A 15,551-nucleotide genomic window follows, 5' to 3' on the forward strand; every position below is an offset into this window, starting at 1 on the left:
TTGGAGAACAAATGCCCTGATAGAAAGAATCGGACAATGACTTGGAGAGATGCCTGAGGAAAAGAATTGTGTTGTGCAGGTCTCTCTGACCTGGGGGCTACAGGTAACAATAGCTGCTGTATGGATTTCACCTGCTGCCTCAGCCAAACTCGCCCCCACCTCCTACCTGCAACTAAGGCCAATTAAGAAGAGCATGCACAGAGGATTGACGAAGGTCTTGAGGTCACCCAACAGACCAGTAAGAGACCCCTGAATTGAGGTGACGCAGGAGCAGACGGGTTCTGGCAAGCGAAGCAGGGACTCTTTGGGCCTGTGCAGTTCAGCCTGCATTGCAAAACCAAGGCAGTGATTGGCCTCAATCCATGGGAGCGAGCGGGGTTGAAGAAGCATAAAAGATGATGCCCAGCTGGACATAGCTGAGATCTCCCTACGAAAGGATCACGGATCATGACGGAGGACCAGCAGGATGCTGTACAGGGCCTGAGACCATAGCGATGCCTTTGGAACTTGTGGTGGTAGCCAACTCTTTTTTTCCCCTTCCTTTTCTTTCCTTTTTCTCCTCTCTCTCTATCGCGTGCCACTTTACGGGCAAAATAATAAAGTAAAACTGTTTGATTGAATTATAACTCCTTGGCATTTTGGTTGCCTTAATTTTGCGCTTCGAGATCAAGATAAATGAACCATCACAAGTCCATCACCGAATGGACCATGGCACCTTCCTGGCCACAAGGGCCCAGTGCTGGCTCATGGTCATCCTGCTGTCCCCCAGGACTCTCAGGTCCCTTTCTCCTACACTGCTCTCCAACAGGTTGTTCCCCAACTTATACTGGAACCTGGGGTTGTTCCTACCCAGGTGCAAGACTCTACACTTGCCCTTGTTATATTTCATTAAATTTTTCCCCGCCCAAGTCTCCAGCCTGTCCAGGTCTCCAGCCTTCTGGTGTGTCAGCCACTCCTCCCAGCTTGGTGTCATCAGCAAACCTGCTGATAGTACACTCAATTCCCTCATCCAAGTCGTTGATGAATATTTTGAATAATACTGGTCCCAGTACTGACCCCTGAGGGACTCCACTAGGTACAGACCTCTAACTGGATTCTGCTCCACTGATCATGACTCTCTGGCTTCTCTCCTTCAGCCAGTTCGCAGTCCACCTCACTACCCAATCATCCAGACCACACTTCCTCAGTGAGGATGCTGTGGGAGACGGTGTCAAATGCTTTACTGAAGTCAAGGTAGACCACATCCACTGCTTTGCCATCATCTAGCCACCTTGTTATGCCCTCATAAAAGTCTATGAGGTTGATCAAGCACGAGTTCCCCTTGGTGAAGCCCTGTTGACTGCCCCTAATGACCCTCTTCTCCTTGATATGCCTTGAGATGGCACCAAGGAGAAGTTGTTCCATCACCTTCCCAGGGATGGAGGTGAGGCTGACCGGTCTAGAGTTACCCGGGTCCTCCTTCTTACCCTTTTTGAAGACCGGAGTGACATTTGCTTTCCTCCAGTCCTCAGGCACCTCTCCCACTTCCCAAGACTTAGCAAAGATGATGGAGAGTGGCCTAGCACTCTTTCTAGTAGCTGTGGCTTGGATTTAGTATGAGAAGAATGTTGATAATACACTGGTGTTTTGGTTGTTACGAGATATTAAAAGTCTTTTCATCTTCCCATAATCTGCCAGATGCAGAAGAATTTGGGAGGGAGCAAAGGTGACCCAAGCTTTATATAAAACAAAGTTGTACAGGGGTCAAATACCAGTGCTTGGAAATGATCAGTGTTGTGGGCAGTAAGTGATTTCATTGTGCATCACTTTTTTGTATAGTCTATTATTATTATTATTATTGCTATTATTATTATTATCATTGTTTTCTCTTCCTGTGCTCTTCTAATAAACTGTTCTTATCTCAATCCATGAGGTTTTTTTCTTTCCCCTATGTCTCCCCCATCTCACTTGGGGAGGTGGAGTGAGTGAGTGAGTGAGCGATTGTGTGGTCCCAGTTGCTGGCTGGGATTAAACCACAGCAGTCCTCTTTGGTGCACAACATGGTGCAAGAAAAATTTGAGATAACAACAGATTAAGCAGAGCATATTAAAGGATTTCTATCTTTTAAGAGATGTGGGTCACAATATCAATTAATCTGTTCTTGATATTCATTTATTTGATCTGATCTCTGCTCCTGTTTTTGCGGTACAAGTTAAAGATGGGTGCTGGAGTTCACACATCACTGTGCTCTGCAATGATTAGTGGTGTTTTGCCTGGGAAATTTGTTATTAGAACACTGACCTTGAGTTTAATCTGATATTTCAGCTTTATAATGAAGACATTAGTGTTCTTTGGCCACTATCATGTGGAGACAACTATAATTACACCTCTTCTTCCAACAGTGTTTTTATGGAGGAAATACAGAATGGCACCTTTTCTACCTTCTTCTATGATGTTTCCTCCTTCATCACAATAACTTATCATTACCGTGAACAGCCTTTGGTAGTTAAAATACTTCTATTAGTATCTCTTGAGAGTATTGTTTCTGTTTTGTCAAAGATTAGCAAGCAATTTAAGAATATCATCCAGATATCTGCCCCAAGGCTGAGTGGCAGAGTGTGTGGAATAGCATCAGCAAATGCCTAGGACCATGTCTGCCTCAAGTGTTTTGGAACTTGACCCTTGAACAAGGGTAGAATCCTGAAAAATAGTAGGATATTCAGAAGATGTGTGGTGTCACCCTAGCAATTCCAGGGAGACACAGATCACTGCAGTGTGCTGGGGCCTGGCCCATGTCTACCGAGCCCTGTTCAATGCTGTTCAGTACCCCCGAGGGGAAGAGAAAGTCTCTGGATCTGAAGACAGCACAACCACCACTATGGCTACTCCTACCCTCACAATGGGCACTGATGCTACTCAGTCCCCAGCAACAAGCACTGCAGCTACTCAAACCCTGGTGACAGGCACTGCAGATGGGCCAGAGGACAAACCCATGCCAGTATCGGTGCCACCTATACGAAAGAAGAAAGTTTAGAAGCAGAAGTCAGCTCATTTACTAAGAGATGATGAAAAAGCAGGGCCATCATGAGAAGGGGAGGAGGAAGAAGATGAGATGGCAGCCTCCTGATTCCTATCCCTGAATGAGCTGTGAGACAAGCAAAAATATTTTGGGCATTGTCCAGACAAGCACACTGTCGCTTGGTTGCTCCAGTGCTGGGATAATGGGGCCAAAATCTTGAATTGGCGGACAGGGAAGCCAAGCAGCTGAGATCCCTTTCTGCGAAAGGAGGTATTGACAAAGTAATTGCAAAAGGGGCACAAGCCCTCAGCCTCTGGAGGCAACTCCTGTCAGGCATAAAGGAAAAGTATTGCTTCAAGGAAGATTTTACATGTAATCCAGGGAAGAGGAATACCATGGAGAGAGGAATCCAGTGCCAGAGGGACCTGGCCATGCTAGAGGTGACTTATAGTAACCTGGACAACACACAGTTACCAGAAGTTCCATATGAAGTCCAGCGCACTTGACCCATGTGGCAGAAAGTTGTACGGGGCAAACCTTTCACAAACCCATTTTGACTGGGCCTGATCATATGGTTCTCTTGTAAGTGCTGTGTGATGTTACTCAAGATCATCTGCTCGATGACCTTACCCTGCACTGAAATCAGACTGACAGATCTGTAGTTCCCCAGATCCTCCTTCCTGCCATTCCTGTAGATGGGCATCACGTTTGGCAACTGCAGAAAAGCTGTAACAACCAGGTGCAAACTTCAGTGGAGAATCTGATGTAAAGAAAAGTGATGTAACTCCCAGGGGGAGTTTGCTTGCTTTGCTTTCTGAAGCAGAAAGGAGAAGCCATGACCTCCAGGCATTGGGAAGGGGGATCCTGTCCCTCACACACAGCTCAGGGCTCTTCCTGGGACTGTGGGATGTGGGTGTGCAAGGCCGAGGGAAGGACAACACTGGTACAACAACTTCCAGCTTCCCCATGGGGCTGCAAGGAGGAAATGAGGCCCCAGTGCCATGAGCACAACATGTCTTCTCCTAAGCCTCAGTGGCAGAGACAACTGCCATGGCCAAGGGGACAGAGACCTGGGTTCTGTTGGTGCCTTCCAGCATCACCAGCGCCCTTTGCCATCTCCATCACAGGCTGTTCTACACGGTCCTACACTTGCCCCTCTTTCCCTGCAGGCTGTAGACACCCATCTCGCTTCCCCACCTGCTCTCACCCCAGCATTTCTGTCCCTTCACTGATGTGTCTGCACCCTCACTGGCTGTTCTTTGGGACACAAACCATGGGCTGATCCAGCTCCCTCTGGGTGACCTCTTGCACCACAGCACTGCCCTTCTAGTGACATTTCTTCCTCCCGATATCCTGTCCTCACCTTTCAAGTTGCACTTTGTGACTTTTTTTTTCCTCTCTCCTGCTTTTTCGCTCCACCAAGGAAAGGTCGACCATCCCAGAAAATGCTCTTCATGCAGGGAACCCAACCCGTTAGGCTTCTTGTGGTCTTTTACTTGACCAGAGAGAAGTAACCTCACCATGATCTTCTAAATCCCACGACTGCTGCTGGCCTTTCGGCTTCTCTGACAGACATGACCATGTACCTGCTGCTGTCCTGTCATGTTCTCAAGCAGAGTGGACATGACAACGCTCTCCAAGGCCTCTTCCTGGATAGGGCTTGTGGGTACTTAGGCAGAGGTTCTTTCCCAGCCATGTCCCTGATGCTGGGCTGTCACCTCCAGAGGGAGAACTGACATCTCTGTCCCCTTCACAGCCACACGCTTCCGACTGGATTATGAGTGTCTGAGACACAACTGACCTCAAAACACCGTACACCTCCATCACTTGCCTTATGGCCCAGGACCTGACCAGGTAAAAGTATGCTTGCTTTATGAATTTGATGAAATCTATTTCCTACTAATGGAGAATGAGAGAATGGAGAAACATTCTTCACAGGAAGTGCTGTATTTATGTTGACACATTTTAAATCTCCTACTCTGCCTGTTTATTTTTTTTTTCTTCTTCACACATATGTTCATTTTACCAAAACCTCTCCAAGATAAAGATTCATTGAATCATAGGATAACTCACATTTGAAGAGAGCCCTGAACATCATCTTGTATGACTATCCTGTCAGGGTCAACCAGGTGAGGTTATTCAAGCCCTCTGCCCAGCTTTGCACCATCCTCAAAAGAGCTGCTAGTGCACTCGTCACGTCATACAGGGGGAGAATAAAGACATTCAACAGTGTTTGCCCAATGCTGGTCACTGAGGGATGTCACCAGTAACCGGTTGCACAGAAATATTTGTACCTTTTATGACATTTGTGCTTGATCATTCAGCCAAGTTTCCACCCAACATCCATTTCTTCATCCCAGACAGCACCAATCTGGCTATAAGGACACCACGGGAGACCATATCTCAGGCCTTGCAAAATTCCATGTACACGACATACCCTGCTTTCTCCTGTGCATTTTGTTTCAGCAATCCCTTCCTTGTCCTTCAAGTGCTGGGAAATGGCTACAGGAGGACATGACCAATTCCCTTCCCAGGGACAGAGGCAGGCTGACCACCCTGCAGTTCTCCCAGTTCTTGTTCCTGCCCTTCTTGAAGAAGGCTTTGATGTCTGCCTTTTGCAAGGACCCCACAACCTGTCTGGTGGCTCTGTGCTTTCAGAGTACAACCCAGAATCACGGGCATGGCTGATGTAGCAAACAGGAGCACTTGCAATGAGCCTGTCTAAGGCAGCTGAGATGAATCTGACTGCGCCTATGGGGTTTGTTCCTGGAGTCACACACAGAAATGTCAGAGTTCTGTCAGGTGTCCACATCTGAGCTGGCCTCATGGACTCCTTATGTACCCAGGGATGCTCAGAGACAGATCCTTCCCCTTCTACACACAGAGGTAGGAGTCACAGTGTCTCTCTGACATCCTGTTGCCACTCCCAAAGGATGGGAGGCACCTCAGACCTGTGGTGTGTCATCCTGCTCTGTACTCATCTGAGATGTCCCACGTCATGAGGAATGGACATAGGGACCTCAGTTCAAGGATATCTCAGTGCTGCATTCAGGCGATTTCCCATGGGGTGTTCCTCCCAACATCAAGTGACTTCAAGACCTTTTCTGTGCCACAGGCCTCCATGGAATCCCAAGGAATAGTTGATGGTGTTTGTGCTCACTCGCGTTCATGTCACCTCACGTACATGATGTGAGTGCTTACATCTCATCTGTACAATACAAACTCGCACTGCTGAACTACTCATTCAGTGTCCATCCATGGAGGGAAGAACAAACTCTGTGAGCTGGGGCGGGAGGCCAGGGCTGCAAATGGTGGTTGTGAGGGGCCAGTCCATGGTGGTTGACCTGAGGATGCTTCTGAAGAGGAGTCCAGTGCATACGGGCATAGCCCAGACCCTGCTCTGCTGGTCCTGCAGGTCTCTGGCAGGAGGCCTGGCTGTGAGAGGACACTGCTGTATGCTCAGCCCTGCACACAAACATTGTTTATCTCTACACTGCTGTTTCAACCCGCAGACTGCTTTCTTTTGCATGTTCTTGAGAGAAACTCAAGGAAGACCAAAGGCTTCAGGCCCTGCCCATAGGAGATCACTTTTCTTTACAGAAGAACTGTTATAGAGGCCAGCTCTGTCACAGAAGTGCCCATTGCCTGTCCCTGCCTGCGCTCACAGGACTGACACACAGCAGGATGGTGACCAAGCTGCCAGAGCACTCAGGCCTTGCACCAACACAAGGGATCACAGAATCACAGAATCACAGAATGTTAGGGATTGGAAGGGACCTCGAAAGATCATCTAGTCCAATCCCCCTGCCAGAGCAGGAACACCCAGGTGAGGTTACACAGGAAGGCGTCCAGGAGGGTTTTGAATGTCTCCAGAGAAGGAGAATCCACAACCTCCCTGGGCAGCCTGTTCCAGTGTTCCGTCACCCTCAATGAGAAGAAGTTTCTTCTCAAATTTAAGTGGAACCTCTTGTGTTCCAGCTTGAACCCATTACCCCTTGTCTTACTGTTGGTTGTCACTGAGAAGAGCCTGGCTCCATCCTCGTGACACCCACCCTTTATATATTTATAAACATTGATGAGGTCACCCCTCAGTCTCCTCTTCTCCAAGCTAAAGAGACCCAGCTCCCTCAGCCTTTCCTCATAATGGAGATGCTCCACTCCCTTAATCATCTTTGTGGCCCTGCGCTGGACTCTCTCCAGCAGTTCCCTGTCCTTCTTGAACTGAGGGGCCCAGAACTGGACACAATATTCCAGATGAGGTCTCACCAGGGCAGAGTAGAGGGGAAGGAGAACCTCTCTCGACCTACTAACCACCCCGCTTCTAATACACCCCAGGATGCCATTGGCCTTCCTGGCCACAAGGGCACAGTGCTGGCTCATGGTCATCCTGCTGTCCACCAGGACCCCCAGGTCCCTTTCCCCTACACTGCTCTCTAATAGGTCATTCCCCAACCTATACTGGAACCTGGGGTTGTTCCTGCCCAGATGCAAGACTCTACATTTTCCCTTGTTATATTTCATTAAATTTTTCCCCGCCCAGCTCTCTAGCCTGTTCAGATCTCGCTGGATGGCAGCACAGCCCTCTGGCGTGTCAGCCACTCCTCCCAGCTTGGTGTCATCAGCAAACTTGCTGATAGTACACTCAATTCCCTCATCCAAGTCATTGATGAATATATTGAATAGTATTGGTCCCAGAACTGACCCTTGAGGCACTCCATTGATCACGACTCTCTGGCTTCTCTCCTTCAGCCAGTTTGCAGTCCACCTCACTACCCAATCACCCAGTCCACACTTCCTCAGTTTTGCCGTGAGGATGCTGTGGGAGATGGTGTCAAATGCTTTGCTGAAGTCAAGGTAGATCACATCCACTGCTCTGCCATCGTCAATCCACCTTGTTACGTCTTCATAAAAGGCTATGAGGTTGGTCAAACACGACTTCCCCTTGGTGAAGCCATGTTGACTGTCCCTGATGACCCTCTTATCCTTGATATGTCTTAAGATGGCACCAAGGATAAGGTGTTCCATCACTTTCCCAGGGATGGAGGTGAGGCTGACCGGTCTATAGTTGCCCGGGTCCTCCTTCTTGCCCTTTTTGAAGACCAGAGTGACATTTGCTTTCCTCCAGTCCTCAGGCACCTCTCCCGTTTCCCAAGACTTGGCAAAGATGATGGAGAGCGGTCCAGCAATGACTTCAGCCAGCTCCCTCAGCACCCGAGGGTGCATCCCATCTGGATCCATGGATTTATGGATGTCCAGATTGCTTAACTGGTCCCTAACCCAGTCCTCATCAACTGAGGCAAACTCCTCCATAGTCCTCACTTCCTCTGTGGCCTCAGGGGTACGGGGCTCCTCAGGACAGCCTCCGGCAGAGTAGACAGAGACAAAGAAGGCATTCAGTAATTCTGCCTTCTCTGTATCTTCTGTCACCAGGGCACCCACCCCGTTCATCAGTGGGCCTACATTGCCTCTGGTGTTAGTTTTATCTGCCATGTATTTGAAGAAGCTCTTCCTGTTGTCCTTGACCCCTCTCGCCACATTTAACTCTAAGGAGGCCTTAGCTTTCCTTGTTGCCTCCCTACATCCTCTGACAACAGCCTTATATTCTTCCCAAGTGGCCAGCCCCTCCTTCCATGATTTGTAAACCCTCCTCTTCCACTTGAGTTTGCCCAGCAGTTCCCTGTTTAACCACGCAGGTCTCCTGGCTCCCCTCCTTGACTTCCTGCGCGTCGGGATGCACTGATCTTGAGCTTGGTAGAAGCAGTCCCTGAATGTTAACCAACTATCTTGGGCCCCTTTACCTTCAAGCAGCCTTGCCCACGGGATTTCCTCCAGCAATTGTTTGAAAAGGCCAAAGTTGGCCCTGCTGAAGTCCAGGGTTGCAATTCTGCTCAGTATTCTGCTCCCACCACAGGAGATTCTGAACTCCACCATCTCATGGTCACTGCAACCAAGGCAGCCCCCCACCTTTACTGCTTCACCCAGCCCCTCCTTGTTAGCAAGGACGAGATCCAGCAGCGCTCCTCTCCTAGTTGGCTCCTCCACCATTTGCATCAGAAAGTTATCGTCAATGCACTGGAGGAACCTCCTAGACTGAGGCTGGCTGGCTGAGTAGTCCTTCCAGCAAACATCAGGGTAGTTAAAATCCCCCATAACAACCAGAGCCTGTGACTGTGACGCCACGCACAGCTGCCCGTAGAAGGCCTCATCAACATCCTCACTCTGATCTGGTGGCCTGTAATAGACACCCACAACAGTGTCACCCCTGCCAGCCTGCCCCTTAATTCTCACCCACAGACTCTCAACTTGCTCCTCAACCGCACCTGGACAGTACTCTATACATTGTAGTTGCTCTCTCACATAAAGAGCAACTCCACCACCATGCTTGGCCGGCCTGTCTTTCCTGAAAAGGACATAGCCATCCATGACCACATTCCAGTCATGTGAGGTGTCCCACCATGTCTCTGTTGAGAAGGAGAGTGTAGGAGTGGAACAAGAACAGCTCTGGAAGGCCAAGCGCTGGTGCTCCCTGGCAGTGCTGCCACGATGGACTCTTTTCCCCTCCTCCCATGCACACAGGAACTGTCCCTGCAGCTCCAAAGGGCCTTGCAGGAAGGACATAGTGAAAATCAAGTCACTACAGGACCTTTTATTTTGTTTAAATACACACAGATCATGTCTCCTCATTTACACAGCCAGTGGTTATAAAAGAAGAGCAGACAGTGAATTAGAAAGGGAATAACAACGTTATCACCAAAAAAAGACAACTAATAACAACAAAAAATCCAGATTACAGGGAGGGCCTTTAATTAGTTACATCAAAACTCCTATGCAGAAACAGAAGGGCAGTTTATTGCTTCAGAAAACATTAAGATATGAGTTTCCTCAGAGCATCCTTGAGCTCCTGATTCCTCATGCTGTAGATGAGGGGGTTCACTGCTGGACGCACCACTGAGTACAGAACAGACACCACCAGGTCCAGGAAAGGAGAGGAGATGGAGGGGGGCTTCAGGTGGGAAAACATGGCAGTGCTGACAAACAGGGAGACCACGGCCAGTTGAGGGAGACACATGGAAAAGGCTTTGTGCCGTCCCTGAACAGAGAGGATCCTCAGCACAGCCCTTAAGATCTGCACATAGGAGAAAAGAATGAAAATAAAACACCCAAATACTACTAAGAGACTAACCACAAGAAGCCCAAGTTCCCTGAGGTAGGAGTTTGAGCAGGAGAGCTTGGGGATCTGGGGGATTTCACAGAAGAACTGGTCCAGGGCACTGCCCTTGCACAGTGGCAGTGAAAATGTATTGGCCATGTGTATCAGACCATTGAGAAACCCACCTGCTGCCATGTGGACACAAGCTCTGCTGCCCAGGAGGGTCCTGTAGTGCAGGGGTTTGCAGATGGCAATGTAGCAGTCATAGGACATGATGGTGAGAAGGAAGTATTCTGCACCAAACAAGAAACATACAAAGACGACCTGGGCAGCACATCCTGCATAGGAAATGACCCTGGTATCCCACACTGAGTTGGCCGTGGATTTGGGGACAGTGATGGAGATGGAGCCCAGGTCGAGGAGGGTGAGGTTGAGCAGGAAGAAGTACATGGGGGTGTGGAGGTGCTGGTCACAGGCTATGGAGATGATGATGAGGTTGTTGCCCAGGAGGGCAGCCAGGTAGATGCCCAGGAAGAGCCAGAAGTGCAAGAGCTGCAGCTCCCGTGTGTCTGTGAATGGCAGGAGGAGGAACTTGGTGATGGAGCTGCTGTTGGACATTTGCTCTGCCTGTGAACATGGGGACCTGTCATAGGAGGAAAAGATAGCGACAAGTTAAGGGAGATTTCTCTGAGCAAAATCAAATCAATTTCTCATACACCCTCCCCTGCTCCACACCCCCTTGTCCTTTTCCAGACCTTCCTTCAGCTCCGTGGCTGAGCCCTGAGTGGTGCTGGCTGGAGGTGCAGTGAGGAGCAGCGCCTGTGCCCGCTGGCTGCCCAGGAGTCAGCCCTGCTCTGCAGCAGGGGGTCATGGGAACGGGGGGGCAGGGGACAGACCTGAGGTTCAAAGTTGTCATCTGAAACTGCTGCTAGTGAAGAAGGATCTGTCAGCACCTGCACAGTGACAGAGAATGAAACAGGATGGTAAAGTGAAATTTGAAAGGTTTGGGTTTTTTACACCTTCATAGAATCACAGAATGTTAGGGATTGGAAGGGACCTCGAAAGATCATCTAATCCAATCCTTCAACTCCCCTGGAGAGTCTTCTTTGGTGTCAGAAACCCTCAGTATTTCTGCTCTACTCAAGGAGAACAGAGTGAGTACTGTGAGGCAAGAGGAGACCTGTGGATCAGTGCAGAGTGAGGGCAGCTGGTCTGTTCCTCTGTCTTGCTCCCAGCTGCCCTGGGCTGGCATCTTTCTATGATAGAGGGTGATCACACTGCCATGTTACCCTGAAAAGCCACCAGGCACTGCTGAGAGCAGAGGTTTGCAGGTTGGAAAAAAGGACAGATCAGACTAAGGCTGACGGGTTCAGCAGATGTGATGCTGCTGCTGTCCACAGGCAGAGGAGTGGCTGAAGGGATGTTACAAGGCTTCTGGCAGATGTGCTGATCACTCAGAGTCGCAGTTCAGGAGTCTCAGTGACTTGTTAAAACTGGAGAGCTCCTTTTGCATTTATCCTTCCTCGACCCCCCACCCTCCAAGTCTCGGAATAGGAAACTGAAAGGACAGACTCAGGAAACCTCCTTATCTTTATAGTAATACCTGTATGGATCTTCTCCTTGAAACCTCCTATTGGAAGCAGTCTGGAGTGAGCTGGAGCTGTGAGCTGCCCTGACCCACGGAGAACTCAGCAGCAGAAGGACCCTGCCCTGCCGGGGGTCGCTCCTTCCACCCACAGCTTCTCCCCTCAGTGTTGTTGGATCTCCCCGGGCAGGCTAGGTGCTGACCCTGGCAAGCAGCAGAGTCCCTGCCACGGCACAGCCCTGAGGTGCAGGGACCCTGCTCTGCAGGACAGCCCTGGGCAGCCCTGGGTGCTCACCCGGCTTCACACCCTGCAGCTGGGAGAAGGCAGCTGCCGTGCCCTGTCCACACAGGGAATCCCTGCTGAGGAGCAGATCCTTCTCCTCCACACCAGCCATGGGATGTGCCAGCTCTGGGAGTTAATTACAGGATCCTCCTCTGCACCACCCTGCACCCAGAGACTTACTGTGTTAAGGACTGTGAAGATTTCCCTTAGAGTGATCTCTCAGCATCCTCCCACCCCAGACTGTGCTTCCCCTCTCTCTGCCTGGCTTCTCTCTTCTCAGCACTGCAGGCAGAGCCCTCAGCACTGCTGTGCTTTGCAGAGGAACTGCTCCTGGACAGAGCTGTCTCTGTGCAGTGCTACCGCTTGCCATGAGCTCCCTCTGTCCCAGGAGCCCAGCCCAGCTCAGCAGCACAGGAGCAGCCCATGATGTCCCTTCCTCTGTCCCCTCTGGGCTCCCTCGAGCTGTCCCTGGGGCTCCAAGGGTACATCCTTTGAGACAACGTGAAGTAATCAGTGATGTTGATTCTCGCTCCTCTGCACAGACACTTCTTGCCAGCATTGTACTATTCCTATTAGAAAATGGTATGAAAATCATCTCCTCTTGTTCCATCATTAGACAGGACACCAGAAAGGTTACAGCAAAGGACCAAATTCCTCCAAGCTGGGAGAGGAATATCTTCAGTTGAATGAATTTAGACATTTTATTCTGGTTTTATACTCCTAGGTCTAAAGAGACATTCAGCAATCTTTGACCATCACATGTCTGTGCTCTGAAGCAAAGCCTTTGCACACATGGGCTCTTGGACACTTGGTACCAGGTTTCCTTGTGGCAGGTCAGAGGTTTCCTGGTGCCACAGCTGGGGTGGTTCAGCCCAGACGTGAGGCAATGTCCTCAGCCAGGGACCTGACTGGGTGAGCTGGAGCTGTCAGTGTTGCAGACAGAGCTGTGACACGGATGGAATAAACTGCCAAGGCAGGGTGGCAGAAGTTAGTTCATCTGGTCTTCAAGGACAGCAGCCTCCAAGCACAGCAACGGTCCAGAGCAAAACTCAGTCTAGACCTGTAAGGCAATTCAAGGGCCCCATAATGAGCTGTTAGAGCCTCAGGAACAGTTAAAGGAGAAACAAAGATGCTGTGTTGCTACTGATGAATTTAATAACGGAAAGAAGTGATATTCTCTGTGTCTCTTGTTCTCCATCTTCACTAGCAAGGTCTCTCAGGCCTCTGTGACTGGAGGCAGAACAACCAGCGGTGGATGCGGATCAAGTCAGGGGTCACTGGAACTAACACAATCCTTTCTAGTCTATGGGACAGGAGGGGCAGCATCCCAGGAGCTGAGACAGCAGGATGATGTCACAGTGAGGCCACTCTCCACCATCTATGGAAGCTCATGGAGACCGGGGGGACTTCCTCACCACTGGCGGCTCTCACACATTGTGTGCACTTTTCAAAAATGGCCAATGGATGAGCAGGGGAACTAAGGGCTGTGCCCCAGAACATGTCCACTGGGACCCCATTTCTGGGTGTCTGGAAGAGAAGGTGACGGGGTTTGCCCAGGGCAGGTTATGCCTGTCCATCCTCTTTGCTTTCTGTGAGGAAAGGACAGGGTTGTGGACATGGGGAGAGCAGTGGTGTTCTGTTACCTGGAAGTCAGCAAGGCATCCAGCATCATCCTCCACAATATTCTTGTGTCCAAGGTAGGATATTATGGTCTGCATCAGTGTATGAGTAGATGGGTAAAAACCAAGATGGATGGTTAGGCTTAGAAGGACAGTAGATAAAAGGAGAAACTTTCCAATCATGAGGACAGTCAAGCACTGGAAGCTGTTTCCCAGGAGTGCGCACTTACGGTGTCCCAGAAAGTGTCCAAGATGTGTTTGTATAAAGCCCTGAGTAATCTGGTCTGACCCTGCTTTGAGCAGGAGGTTGTTCAATACACCTCCCGAGGTCTCATCCAGCTTGAACGATGCTGTCCTTCCTTACCCTTCATGTTTTCAAAATAGACTAAACTCTCAGGTTTTCCCTGACAACAGAAATAATTCACATGACGTGCAGGGCTGCTTTACAAGTAACCCTAAACAGCCCTGACCACAACTTTTGCATCCCTTTTCATTTGCCCCAACCCAAGTTCTTCTTTTTTGCTGTCCTAACACCGTTCCAGAAAGAACAGGCCACCTTGTTTATCCTATCAGAGCAGGTTGCTCAACAGGTGTCAGCATCCATGTAGAGAGTCTGCACATCAGCCAGGCAGCAAAGCCATCGTTACAGAAATGGAGATGAGGCTCTTGACCAGCTCCTTGCACCCAGCAATTGGCATTCCTGAGATTCCTTGGAACACTGGAAGAGCAGAGCATGTGATTCCTCGTTGGGTATCCTGGCTTGTCTCCTGACCCATGTGGGGCTTCAGGCTGTGAAGAGAATCAAAACCAACTTTTCATTTTACATGGCGTCAAACAGGGTGGATAAAGGGAGCTCAGAACTCCAGTCTCTGCTGCACTATAAGGCTTGATACCTTATCCATAAGTACATATCTAAGTGGTTCAGATAAAGCATGGTCTTGCAAAAGTCACCCTTTGTGTCCCCTGGTGCATGGACATTGCTCATGTGCCTCTCCAGAGAGTGGCAGAGGCTGCATCACTTTCTCAGGAGAAACTCCTTGCTGGAAAAATACAGCTAATGGGGTGGCTCAACAAGGTTTTTTTGCATTTCACTGGGTATCGGATTTGATATATTTGGTGCTTTCCTGTGATCACTCCTTCTGCACAGATGATCACAGAAAGACAACCGTTTTGTAAGAGTTGGTTACAAAGGTCCTGTCATGAACAAGAGAGCTCACCATGAGCTCTAGAGGGAGTGAGGAAGTTTATAACAAGCACCAGGAAAAACCAAGAAGCTCAAGGCCTCTTCTGAAGAGTGAGAGGCCCTGAGCAGCAGTGACCGGCCATGTGTGGCGTGGGAGGGTCAGGGGATGTGAGGTAGAAAAGGGTGATGGCTGATGACTTCAGCAAATCCTTACAACTATGTCTGAGCCTGCAAGTGGAATGTGGTTGATGTCTGTGGGTGGAGGGGGAATAGGAGGAAGATTTTGGGGGGGTTATGGAAAGAAGGCAGGCTTCTCTTGGACTAATCATATATGGCAGTGACATTTGCATGCTGTGGGCATGGCTGTGCCTGGGAGATGGGGAATGGCTGCTGCTGGAGGTGGCTGTGCTCAGTCATGGCCCATGAGCTGACCTGCTCTGCTCCTCTCTTACACTCCCCACGCTTGGATGGTCCTCAGGAATCACCCATGAGCCTGGAGGAAGCACCAGTGTCCTGGAGTGTTGGCCCATTACTGGAGGACAAGAGTGAAAGGTCTGAGAGACACATGGGAGTGCAGGAAGAGAGTCGTCTGTGCGTAGCAGTAAGTATGTTAAAGAAGAAGACCTGAAGAGCATGGGCTGGTCATGCTAATGTGGAATAGATTGATTTTTCTTTTTTATTTTCGGGCAGCAGAAGAAGGAACATGTGCATTTCAGTGCTGGGGCATGGATCC

General features: G+C 49.7%; 1 protein-coding gene across 1 annotated transcript; it reads right to left on the bottom strand.

Moving 5' to 3' along the window:
- Positions 1-355: 355 nt before the first annotated feature.
- LOC135995005 (olfactory receptor 14C36-like) lies at positions 356-12,128 on the bottom strand. Its single transcript, XM_065645968.1, has 3 exons — positions 12,029-12,128; positions 10,182-10,717; positions 356-427 (listed from the first exon to the last, which is right to left on the bottom strand). The coding sequence occupies exons 1-3, from the start codon at positions 12,126-12,128 to the stop codon at positions 356-358; spliced, it is 708 nt and encodes a 235-aa protein (XP_065502040.1).
- Positions 12,129-15,551: the final 3,423 nt, after the last annotated feature.

The sequence above is a fragment of the Caloenas nicobarica genome, chromosome 15, assembly GCF_036013445.1.
Source record: "Caloenas nicobarica isolate bCalNic1 chromosome 15, bCalNic1.hap1, whole genome shotgun sequence".
In the NCBI taxonomy this organism is placed as follows: domain Eukaryota; kingdom Metazoa; phylum Chordata; class Aves; order Columbiformes; family Columbidae; genus Caloenas; species Caloenas nicobarica.